General features: G+C 38.1%; 1 protein-coding gene across 1 annotated transcript; it reads right to left on the bottom strand.

The window, feature by feature from the left end:
• Window positions 1-6,911: 6,911 nt before the first annotated feature.
• LOC131532277 (protein-glutamine gamma-glutamyltransferase K-like) lies at window positions 6,912-11,049 on the bottom strand. The gene is made up of 13 exons (XM_058763797.1): window positions 10,650-11,049; window positions 10,339-10,530; window positions 9,960-10,211; window positions 9,750-9,868; window positions 9,279-9,386; window positions 8,989-9,166; window positions 8,755-8,893; window positions 8,472-8,664; window positions 8,233-8,386; window positions 7,813-8,097; window positions 7,516-7,676; window positions 7,288-7,424; window positions 6,912-7,059 (listed from the first exon to the last, which is right to left on the bottom strand). Exons 1-13 carry the CDS (start codon window positions 11,047-11,049, stop codon window positions 6,912-6,914), a joined length of 2,466 nt encoding a protein of 821 aa, XP_058619780.1.
• Between the last annotated feature and the right edge of the window lie 1,862 nt (window positions 11,050-12,911).

Here is a 12,911-nt window from a genome sequence, read left to right as displayed (position 1 = left end):
AGTACTAGTACTTAAGTGTTTGTATAAGTTATAACTAAAACTGTTAAGACATCTGTAAGTAAAAGGTGTTGTAAGAAAAAGTGAAGAGGACGTTGAAGATCTCGATGAAGATGTTTATTGCAGCATATTAGTGGCAAAGCACATGTAGTACCTGTTGGGTTCAACGGAGTCAGAATGAACCCAGAACATCCTAAATTCAAACCTTTTATACAGTTACAGTTTACTACCCTTAATGTAAATGAAATTGCTCCTGTTGTAACAGCTTTAGTCTGTATGTTATTTAAGTTCTGACACCTCTTTGTCTGAGATGGTTCATAGTGTCCCACACCCGCTTCCATTCTACAATTGGTCACCATTTGCTCAGGATGTGATTATCCCAAATGGACTAGAAACAACATAACTGTTGACTTTCTTCTTCTCTATAATAATTAAGCCATTTTGGGAAATGAGCATGATCAAACATATATTGTGGAGTGGAATCTGGGTTGGGGCAGACTATAGATTCTTACAGTGTGCAATGAAAGGAGTTACTAGTTCCTGTGTAATGAAGTGATGTTTTCAATAGATTCATTTCTGTCAACAGATGTCTTGCAGATCTGTAATGTAAGCCCACTTCAATAAGGGCTGTGTGCAAAACCAGTGAACAAGTAGTAGAAAACTTACCACAGTTTTCCCCAACATACACACCATCTTGTGATGGATACATGAATATAAAAATACTCCAAATTTCTTGTTTCTACACCATTTTTTCCCAGTGTATGATTTGACTATGGTCTTACTCAAAGGAGACTGATATTTCCCCATCAGACAGCAACCCTTACTTTTATCATTGTGAAATTACTCATTTTACAACATATTTATTTTTTTTTATTTCAGGTTTTAATGAGATTTTGAATATCAGATTTTCAATGTAGAGTTTTTACATATGTAGAGTACTTCCACTTCGATACATCCATGTGAGTGACTCACAATTGGATGCTGACACTTAGGTGCATACTTGCACACAACCCACTGCCTGCAGTATATACACCTGCTGTAAATGAGGCAGACATGGGTGTGTTTCTATATTAATTTACTGTATATAGATTGTTACTGCAACATGCAGTAGGCACACACCATTTTGAATATTAGCAGTACTGGGTACACTCTTAAAAATAAAGGTGATTCACGATGCCATAGAAGAACCTTGGTTCCATAAAGAACCTTTAACATCTGAAGAACCTTTCTGTTTCGCAAAAGGTTCTTGGTGGTGAAAGAAGGTTCTTCAGATTATAAAAAGGTAAGGAAGAGATGGTTCTTTAAAGAACCTTTGACTGAATGGTTCTTTGTGGAACCAAAAAAAAAAGCAAGCTTCTATGGCATAGCTTGAAGAACCTTTTGAAGCACCTTTATTTTTAAGAGTGTAGTGTCAAGCAGTGGTGTAGTGGAGGGTATACGCAGGTATACGGCGATACCCACTTCTTTATCAGTCGGCATTCCGTATACCTACTTCTAAATCCTCTGATGCGCATCATTCAGTAGTGTCCTGCACTAGCCAAATCATGACAGTCCAGCATATGAGTAACTAATCCAATCGCATGTGAATAAATGCAAATATTCTCTAAAACATCCAGTAAAGACGTAAACACTCTCATGCAGTGTATGTTTCATTTATAGGATGGCGCTCTCGCGCAGAAAGTCCAAAACAGCCTCATAGAAGTAACTCACGAGTCACGACGCAAGAATCCAGCTATCGCTGTAGCCAAATCTATGTCTACTGTGGCTAAGCTGAATAAATAGAAACATGAAGACAGTAAACGCATGATTGCGACAGTATGGTTTATGTGTGTTTTCAATCTCCAGGTAATAAAAAGCATCTGATTCTGAATAATGCAGTGCTAAGTAGGCTAATTGATAGCATTTATTACACTTGCCAATAGATACTAGGCTATAAAATATATTCTGCCTTATTCTGTGATAAAAATGGGGGGAAATGTAGTATATAGGCTAAACAAATCATAAAATTGTCATTAGGAAAATACAGGAAAAATATTATAAATTATTGCTTATTGTCCAGCTGTGTATTTGATTTCTCAGCCAATTAAAAGCAAGAGGTAGCCTAATAATTAATAATAATAATAATAATAATAATGATCGTTATAAAACCTGTCAATTATACAAAAAAAGTTATTATATTAGACATTTCTGTCCCCCTCACTTCTGTCAAAATCAAAAAAAAATTGTTTGTTTCAAATAGAGATCACAATTCTCCCACAATTCTGAACAGACAACTAAACAAAATAACATGCAATTTACTAGAGGTTCTGACAAAATGTCAGTTGCTGCAGTTAATTATTTATTGCAAAATCTGCACCTCCTCTGTGGATAATATTATTTTTATAATGATCCTTACTCAAGCAGCAGAAGTTAAGTGACAGTGTGCAAATATTACTGGCCCATTTTGGAGTGAACTAAAATTGCAAGACTAGTTTTACATGTCACTGTTTATGACACAGGTCGTTCATCCTTTGCAGGGCCGTTTAAAAAAAATTAAAAATTGGGGCATGAATTAAGAGTATACCCGCTTCTCTAGGCACCACTACACCACTGGTGTCAAGGTCAGCAGGAAGGGACCCAAATGCAGAGTGAGTGAAACAAATATTTATTGAAAGCACAAGTTCAGGGAGTGCACAGGGTGAACAGTCTTGGGACAACTCCAACCAGCAGGAGAGAACTATGCCTCCAGAGGTAGACGGTCTGGAGAACAGTCCCAGTCAGTGGCCAAACCAAGCAGCAGAATGGGAGAAGGCCAGAGCAGAGACCAGTAGGGCATGCAATCAGAGTGAAGGGGCATAAAGCAGGCTAGTATCAATGAAAGGCTCTCTGCACCAAGCCTAGTTGGCAGACTGCCTTGGGCAACCAACAGGCAGGGAGTCTCAGGTTGGTAGAGCAGGACTGGAGGAACACACAGCAAACACACAACAAGACAGCACTCAAAACCACACAACAACAACACAAGAAACATGTAATAAAAGGGAAAATAATAAGTAACTAAAGTAAAATAAAAGGGTAAAGGAAATATCAAAATATAGACTACTGAAAACGAAAGTATAAAATCAAAGTAGTTCAAAACTCGAAACAAGACTAAAGATAGTATACAAGAAAATATAAGCAAGATTGCTGAGGAACAAAACCAAAAGATAGAAAATAAAGGTGATTCACGATGCCATAGAAGAACCTTGGTTCCATAAAGAACCTTTAACATCTGAAGAACCTTTCTGTTTCGCAAAAGGTTCTTGGTGGTGAAAGAAGGTTCTTCAGATTATAAAAAGGTAAGGAAGAGATGGTTCTTTAAAGAACCTTTGACTGAATGGTTCTTTGTGGAACCAAAAAAAAAAGCAAGCTTCTATGGCATAGCTTGAAGAACCTTTTGAAGCACCTTTATTTTTAAGAGTGTAGTGTCAAGCAGTGGTGTAGTGGAGGGTATACGCAGGTATACGGCGTATACCCACTTCTTTATCAGTCGGCATTCCGTATACCTACTTCTAAATCCCCTCTGATGCGCATCATTCAGTAGTGTCCTGCACTAGCCAAATCATGACAGTCCAGCATATGAGTAACTAATCCAATCGCATGTGAATAAATGCAAATATTCTCTAAAACATCCAGTAAAGACGTAAACACTCTCATGCAGTGTATGTTTCATTTATAGGATGGCGCTCTCGCAGAAAGTCCAAAACAGCCTCATAGAAGTAACTCACGAGTCACGACGCAAGAATCCAGCTATCGCTGTAGCCAAATCTATGTCTACTGTGGCTAAGCTGAATAAATAGAAACATGAAGACAGTAAACGCATGATTGCGACAGTATGGTTTATGTGTGTTTTCAATCTCCAGGTAATAAAAAAGCATCTGATTCTGAATAATGCAGTGCTAAGTAGGCTAATTGATAGCATTTATTACACTTGCCAATAGATACTAGGCTATAAAATATATTCTGCCTTATTCTGTGATAAAAATGGGGGGAAATGTAGTATATAGGCTAAACAAATCATAAAATTGTCATTAGGAAAATACAGGAAAAATATTATAAATTATTGCTTATTGTCCAGCTGTGTATTTGATTTCTCAGCCAATTAAAAGCAAGAGGTAGCCTAATAATTAATAATAATAATAATAATAATAATAATGATCGTTATAAAACCTGTCAATTATACAAAAAAAGTTATTATATTAGACATTTCTGTCCCCCTCACTTCTGTCAAAATCAAAAAAAAATTGTTTGTTTCAAATAGAGATCACAATTCTCCCACAATTCTGAACAGACAACTAAACAAAATAACATGCAATTTACTAGAGGTTCTGACAAAATGTCAGTTGCTGCAGTTAATTATTTATTGCAAAATCTGCACCTCCTCTGTGGATAATATTATTTTTATAATGATCCTTACTCAAGCAGCAGAAGTTAAGTGACAGTGTGCAAATATTACTGGCCCATTTTGGAGTGAACTAAAATTGCAAGACTAGTTTTACATGTCACTGTTTATGACACAGGTCGTTCATCCTTTGCAGGGCCGTTTAAAAAAAATAAAAAATTGGGGCATGAATTAAGAGTATACCCGCTTCTCTAGGCACCACTACACCACTGGTGTCAAGGTCAGCAGGAAGGGACCCAAATGCAGAGTGAGTGAAACAAATATTTATTGAAAGCACAAGTTCAGGGGAGTGCACAGGGGTGAACAGTCTTGGGACAACTCCAACCAGCAGGAGAGAACTATGCCTCCAGAGGTAGACGGTCTGGAGAACAGTCCCAGTCAGTGGCCAAACCAAGCAGCAGAATGGGGAGAAGGCCAGAGCAGAGACCAGTAGGGCATGCAATCAGAGTGAAGGGGCATAAAGCAGGCTAGTATCAATGAAAGGCTCTCTGCACCAAGCCTAGTTGGCAGACTGCCTTGGGCAACCAACAGGCAGGGAGTCTCAGGTTGGTAGAGCAGGACTGGAGGGAACACACAGCAAACACACAACAAGACAGCACTCAAAACCACACAACAACAACACAAGAAACATGTAATAAAAGGGAAAATAATAAGTAACTAAAGTAAAATAAAAGGGTAAAGGAAATATCAAAATATAGACTACTGAAAACGAAAGTATAAAATCAAAGTAGTTCAAAACTCGAAACAAGACTAAAGATAGTATACAAGAAAATATAAGCAAGATTGCTGAGGAACAAAACCAAAAAGATAGAAAATAAAGAGCAAAAACTGCAGAAAGAAATTAATTAGATTATATTACATTTAAATACTCATAATAAGACTACAGTTACTTTTTTATTGATTACATGATAACATAGCTACGCAATAGCAAGAAATTATTCATAATTGACTTTCCATAATTGCTCTTTCTCATCTTTTAAATTGTTCCTTCTAAAATAGCCTACCACTTTTATACATTCAGAAAATCTTTTGTTTTGTTCCAGTTTCACACTAGTCCAGTCACTAGTCAGGTGGCTATAATTAAACTAAAAATTGAGAGGCCACGTATTTGAGGACTGGATTTACAAAAAAATATTTTAATTTTAAGAAGTGTTTTCTCAAAATTTCAACATTGATGAACACATTAATTGGCCAACAGCTTTAACCTAATATATTTACTTGAATTACTCCCTGAGATTTTAAGGTAACAAATTAATAATTAAAAAGTTAATAGAAGTAACACAGTGGCATGTTCACGGTTCTCTGACGTTGGTTAATGGTCACATGAAATCCAGGTAAACAAATATTTCATCTTTTTGAATATGTGTTTTATTTTAACTGTTAATTTAAAAATTATTTGTTTTGATTTTACATTTTTATTTTTTAATTATTAGCTTTTTAAAACTAAAATTAAAAAATCTTGGGGTGATTCTGGAGACAGACCTTAGTTTTAGTAGTCATATCAAAGCAGTAACTAACTCATCATACTATCATCTCAAAAACATTGCAAGAATTAGATGTTTTGTGTCCAGTCAAGACTTGGAGAAACTTGTTCATGCCTTTATCACCAGCAGGGTGGATTATTGTAATGGTCTCCTCACCGGCCTTCCAAAGAAGAATATTAGACAGCTGCAGCTCATCCAGAACACTGCTGCCAGGATTCTGACTAGAACCAGAAAAATACCACCAAATATAAACCTAGCAGACCACTCAGATCATTAGGATCGAGTCAGTTAGAAATACAAAGGGTCCACACAAAACAAGGGGCGTCCGCTTTTAGCTATTATGCCGCTTGCAGTTGGAACCAGCTTCCAGAAGAGATCAGATGGCTAAAACATTAGCCACATTTAAATCCAGACTCAATACTCATCTATTTAGCTGTGCATTTGTTGAATGAGCACTGTGCTACGTCCGAGCTAATGTTTATGCGATATTCCAAAATTTGCGCATAAGTTCAATTTGTAACTTTGAATGGAAACCCAGCTAATGTGAGTGTCCCACTTAAAGTCCTGAGAGATAGTGGTGCCCAGGATGGACTACATTTTATAAGTAATCTACCCAGTACTGAATATTATGAATATATTTTTGTTGGTCCAGATATCCTGTACTAGTTATAGACTCATAACCACATATCAAAGAGATTAAATTATTCACGTTTTTTCTAAATACTTAGGCAGTACACAACAACAATACTAAATTAGAAAACAGTCAACATAAAACACAACAAATCTTTTTCAAGGCCTTTTCAAAGATGTTTTATCAGATGATTTCTTTAATGAACACAGACATTTCAACTTTAACATTAGTATATTGTAGGTGACGTGAAACAAAACTGATAATTCAGTTTGCAAATCAATCATGTGAAACACACATTGTAATATTTTACTGCTGAATTTAGTCAACAGCACTTTATTTCCAAAATTACAAAAAAAAATAAATAAATCCTCTATTTTTTAGTTTAACAGTGTTGTTTGACAACAATGTTGGCGAATCCATGCACCTGAGTAAGCTGAGGACAATTGAATGATGCCACAAGCTTCTGTGGGCCGTGACACTTGGGAATAAACTTCTCCGTCAGGCACACTGTGGCATGCCCTGCAATGTCACTGTGAAAAAAAAAAAAAAAAAAAAGGTGATTTTATGCTACTATATATGTTTTAAATTATTTGTATTTTTTAGATAAAATAATAACAAATGGTTTAACATATATGGCAACATATATGGAGTTTAGTATTATGTTCAACAATCATGATTTATATAATTAATTGAAAATTAAATAGAATAATGCAAAAATAATTTATTATTTATTGAGTAATTAATTAAATTCATTTTACCCATAGTTGACAACTCTGGCATGCTGCAGCCCAAGTCCCACAAAGCGGAATACAGTGTTCTTCAGGACACAAGGCAGTGGATTCTGGAAAGTGATTTTGACTGGCACTTCTTGACCCAAGACAGCATCACATACCGGCTGAGAATTACCACATACAAGACACAATTTAGCACTAAATGATTTCAAACAATCAAATAATTAAACAGTTGAACTGTAATTTTAAACTCACAGTGATAACAAGGTCTGGTGTGCGCAGTCTGAAGCTGTACTGGGTGGCCAGAACCTGCTTAGTCTGAGTCACGTGTCCAAAGAGGTTGAGCATCAGTGAGGCGTGATCCACCAGGTGTTCCTTATACTCGTCATAACTCAGGGTCCAATCCAGAGGTCTGCCTAATGTGGGAAAAAAGTGAAAAATACTGATTGAATTCTCATGCTTTCATTAAAAGTTTCTTTACCTATAAGCTGCACTATACCAACTGTGTGGTCTCATCTATTGCAACTCTTACAAAACTTCAGCATTTCTCACATTCAGAGGGCTTGAGCTCAATGCATGTGTGGTCTCTTTTCAGGAAGGTCTTCCTGACTCCGGTGTAGTACATGGCTGCAGCCTGGCTGTAGAGAGTGATGCTACGAGGTGAGCTGCATTTGTTTTTTAGATTGATGCAAAGCACAGCATCTTTGCCCACACATGGTCCATCCCCTTTCAGGTTGACTTCACAGACAACATCCTCAGCACAGGGCAGTGGGTATGCACATCTCTTGGAGCCATGACGAACAGCTGTTTCCAAAGCAGTGCACTTCTCAGAAGAACCTGATCAATAAAAGAAAGAGTAAAATTGACAATGGGAAGGAATCATAAAAAAGACCCCAAACTTCATCAATAGTATAAGCACCATGGTTCAAAGTGTTGAGTGCTGGAATAGATGGAAATGCATGTGGGTTTTACCAAGTGGGTGTTTGTAGAGGTTTGTGATATCCACGCGTTGATCTGAGCCAATGGCCTTGGTGCTGATGCAGTGACCTACTACATCCTTCTCAACGTGGACAACACCAAATGTACCATCACATCTCCTCTGCCAGTAAACTTTATCATTATTTACCTAGAACACAAGGAGACAAACAAGAATCTTAAGTCTTTATATGTTAACTTTATGACAGAAAGCTAAATTAAAGGAATTAACATACTTCAGCGAAAAGAAAGGGCACATCATGCTTCAGGAAGGTCTGTCCAGTGCGGATCGCAGCAACAGAGGTGGGGCCGCAGCGGAAGAAGCCCTGGCTGGTCAGTTGAGGAGTGGAATCAAGCACCTGCCAACCTCCGAAACCAGATGGCAGGTCTGGCCGAGTCATCCAGGCCTCATTCCACACGTGGTAGTTCCTACATGGAAGAGAACATGAAAGAAATACAAACACATAATGCACATTCAGAGGAACTCTTTAGGACATCACAAATGGTAATGACACTTACCAGATTGAATCACGGTTCATGTGATCGATCAGCTGGAATTTCTCATCCAAATAGACGTCAGATGTCAAACAAACATCAGTGTCATGAGCAGAACAGAAGTTTGAAACTGGGCGAGCAGGAATGCCTAAACACCTCAACACTACGAGAAAGAGAAAAAAAATATAAGTGCATTACGTCTACAGTTACTTCATCAAAACTTCTTTCCTCATCCAGTCTGCAGGAACTCTTTCTTACATGTGTTGGTGACTCCAGCAAAGGCCGAGCTTTGTCCATATTTGACAGGTATTCCATCAGATTTGTGGTACTGTTTCAGGATGGCACTGCTGCTGCACCAGGATGTCGGAGCAGTTCCATCTCCATAGCAGTTTGACCAGTTACCCACCAGCACACCACAGTCTTTGTTGGCAATAACCTGATACAGAGAGATGATTAGAAACCACACCCAGAATAGAACAAATCAGGCTATTTTAATCAGGGTGAAATCATGAAAAATTAAGGTTGATAAGAACAATATGAAGACTCACCATGTCAGACACCACTCTGGAAATGTTAATGGGGTTTCCCCATCCTGAGCAAGGTGTACAGCTCTTCTCCAACACATACATACACGCAGGTAAGATTCCCTTCTCAAACTATAAATCAGACAGAAGAGTGAGGAAATTGGAAACTGAAAACTTCATACTGTCTCTTGTGCATGAAAATGTTGTTATAGAGTAGAGCTTGTTGTGTAGAATTTGATCTCAGATGCTTCAAGAGAAATTGAATGTGAAAAGACATTTCCAGCAGCAACCCCAATAGGTTCCAACACTTTTAACGCACACCCTTGTTACTTATGGACTTAATTACACACTAGAAAAATAACAGTTTTGTCATTTCTGCTGTTTTCCTGTGACCCACTATTCCCACTGAAATCAGTGGATTCACAGTAGCTCTCTGACATAATGTTAACTCATGTGTAAGCACTTTTGTAATATGAGTGAAAGTTTGGCTCTTACTTGACCAAAGTTCCATGTTTTGCAGGCAATCTGCTGCTTAGTTCCATAGTAGATTCTGCCCATGTCATTCAGCACATACTCAGCTCTCTCTGCCTCATCTCTCAGGTAAACACAGTCATCTGATAAAGAGAGCATTGCACTTTACGCATATATTCAGGTTCATGATAACTGAGTAATATGTCATAATAATAAGTGAAATGAAATGCATACCTTTACACCAGGGGTTGAACAGCATGTAAATTTCATTTTCAGGAACACAAGGTAAAGTGAATCTGCCTCCTGGACAGTGTGTCACGACACTGAGCTGGTATCGTCCAACGCAAGCAGTCGGAACAGAGTGCACACACAGTTTGATTCGGTTTTGTCCTTGTTCCACAATCTTTGCCCCCCAGCAGTCTTTCTTGAATTCTTCCACTATTGGAACAATCACATAAGTGCCGTCCCGGATGGATGGGATGTGACCTGTAAAACACACAGAAGAACAAGAGATTCCAGTGAGGGTGAAATGCTAGTTCAGCTCCTCACATGTTCCTCCTCTACATACTGTACCTGTATGTCCTCTGTTGTCATGGGTCATATAGAAACTAACCTAGTTTGAGCTCCAGGTGAAGCTTGTCACAACTGGGATTGAAAGAACGGGACAGATCAACCCACATGTTGAAACACTGTCCTCTGCGGACAATGAGACGGTCATCAAGGAAACAATGTGTGTGATGCTCCTGACGATTCTGTTCGGTCCTGCATTTGAGAAGGTCAACTTTACACACCCGGAGGATAGCATCTGAGAAAATGAAAAAAGCAGAAACAAGTAATTAGTTATCAAACAGATCATTCATTGAGTTACTATGAGTAAGTATAATTCACATCATGCATTGCAGGACAAAGATCTGTGACTCTTACCATTGCCTTCACAAACTCGCTTGCTTGTGCAATCATCCACGTATTCCTTGATGACAACTTCTTTAGTCTCATAATCACGGCATGGAGTGACAAAGCCATAAGGATTAGTGTATGGAGTAGTGCATGGAGTGGTGCAAGGAGTAACATATGGAGTAGCTAATGTTGTAGCATATGGAGTAGTGCAAGGGTTAATGCATGGGTTTACATATGGGTTCACGTAAACATTTGCCCAGGGGTCACCAGATAGGTTTGTGCAAGGGTTAGCACAAGGGTTTGTGCATGGGTTATTGTAAACCGGTGCATAGCATGCTCCTTTCCAGCTGTTCTCTGACTGCAGTTTAATACGTGGGAAACGGCCGACGGTGCAGTGGTTTTTGTATGGATTGTTGACAAAAGGCATCCTGTGCAAAAAGGAAAGAAGATTTTGAAGGGAAAATAATAAAATATACAACATTATCATTGTTTGCTCATTCACAAGTTCAGGTGGATCATTTATAATTTAACTTTTCCCCTGAATATTCCAGCCTTTAAATCCATTAAATTCAGGTTTGTAGAACTTCTCTTCCTTCTCAAGCTACATTTATTAGACAGCAAGTTAAATAATGTTAACTGTCTTCTTGTGGCTTATTTAATATCCATGAAACCAATGAATATGTGCAAAGTAAAAGCATATAATAGGCATGAAGTAACATCAAAGTTGATTACTTACATGTTTTTAGTCCTTGTCCTTGTTGTTAACAAGTAAATGAAGTGAGAAGTTGATTTACTGAAGCAAGTGAACAGTAAGTCCTACTTTAACCAGCTCATCTTTCCACTGCAGCCCTGGATGTATATATACTTCATGTTCGTCTCCACTCCATCCGCATCTTCTGTGAGCAAGAAGAAAGGATTTTGGGTGAGTCACATGTTAATTTGAATGCTCTGTTTCAGGGAATAAAGTCAAATTAATGTCTTAGTTTAATTGTTGTGGACTGATAGCGATGTAATTGAGAAATCCCAGAGTAAGGAGAAAATGCTTATTTATAATGATGACAAAATGCCAATGCTAAACTAGTAATGGCAAGGTCACTGGTTTAATTCTCATATAATGGATTTTTTATATGCATATGTTGAAAAAGCATGTTAAATTTTTAAAAAGGATTTAATCTGAATTAAAGTAATTTCCAGACATTGTCATATGGTCAGCTGAGTATAAGAGAGTCTTCATCATTGAGCTGACTGTCCCGTGGGAAGAAAACATCACAGAAGCCCATGAAAGGAAACATCTATAGTATTCTGAGTTGGCAGCGGAGTACCAGGAGGCAGGCTGGAACGCTAAGGTTTACCCCATGGAGGTCAGATGCCGGAACTTCGTCAGTAGAGCAACGGTGCAAGTACTCCGTGAGTCTGGCATGGTGGGTGCAAACCTGTGGAAGGCGGTGAAGGAGTTGGAGGAAGAGGCAGAGAAAGCCAACTATTGGCTGTGGCTCCAGAGGAAGGAGAGCAGCTGGGCGCTAACACCCCAATAAAGGCAGCTACAGGGGTGGCAGGGAGACATCCCTAATATGCCACTGCCCCCCTGCCGAGAGATTTACTAGTATAGGGGGCGAAACATCGGTGAACAGTGGTAACCAGCTGACGACCCTGCAGCTGACCTAATGGCACCAGAGGAGGTGCGTCAGGCTGAAAAGCCACACAGGTAGAACAGCTTACCTGTGCTATGGATTTATTATTTCTGTATATTTATTTATCTTTTTAGAGAGTGTGTTTCACCAAATTAATAACTTGCCTGCTTAATTTCCTGGTTAATTAACATTTTTGCTCATGTGTTTCGTGGAAATGTATAGTTCTACTTTAAAGGCCATGACATTGATTACAGAACCAAAGCTAAATTAATTCAAGTTGTTTTTATTTTTGAATTAAATACATTTTAGGTTAAAACAGACATGATGTCGCTGGAAAATCATCTCGTTGATTGCAAATACATCAACATCTGCTACTTAAAGTTTTAAAATGTTTCCTTTGGAAAACAGTCATAGTCTAGCTTTAACTAGTGCACCTCATTTTTTAGGGCACATACATTCCTTTGCAATTGTCATGCAGTTTCCTAGTTTCAAATATTTAACAAAATGCATAGCAACAGTAAAAATTAAATTGGTGTTATACGTGGCATTAATTAATTCACTCCTTTTGAACCACTAACTGGACATATGAGCCATCATCACCGAATGCATTTCAGATTTGCATAGTAAGTGTTAATGCACTGGGTGTGTACTAGTCCTG

Source organism: Onychostoma macrolepis, chromosome 23 (assembly GCF_012432095.1).
Source record: "Onychostoma macrolepis isolate SWU-2019 chromosome 23, ASM1243209v1, whole genome shotgun sequence".
Taxonomy (NCBI): Eukaryota; Metazoa; Chordata; class Actinopteri; order Cypriniformes; family Cyprinidae; genus Onychostoma; species Onychostoma macrolepis.
Note: the sequence above shows the minus strand (reverse complement) of the source record. Positions and strands in the feature narration are given on the sequence as shown.

Bases quoted from the DNA above. Each gene is read 5' to 3' on its own strand.
- LOC131532277 (XM_058763797.1), bottom strand. From the start codon at position 11,049: ATGCCTTTTGTCAACAATCCATACAAAAACCACTGCACCGTCGGCCGT. The intron at 8,665-8,754 runs GTAAGTGTCATT...TCTTCCATGTAG, and splicing joins ATGAACCGTGATTCAATCTG to GAACTACCACGTGTGGAATG. The intron at 8,098-8,232 runs GTAAAACCCACA...TTTATTGATCAG, and splicing joins CCTCTACAAACACCCACTTG to GTTCTTCTGAGAAGTGCACT.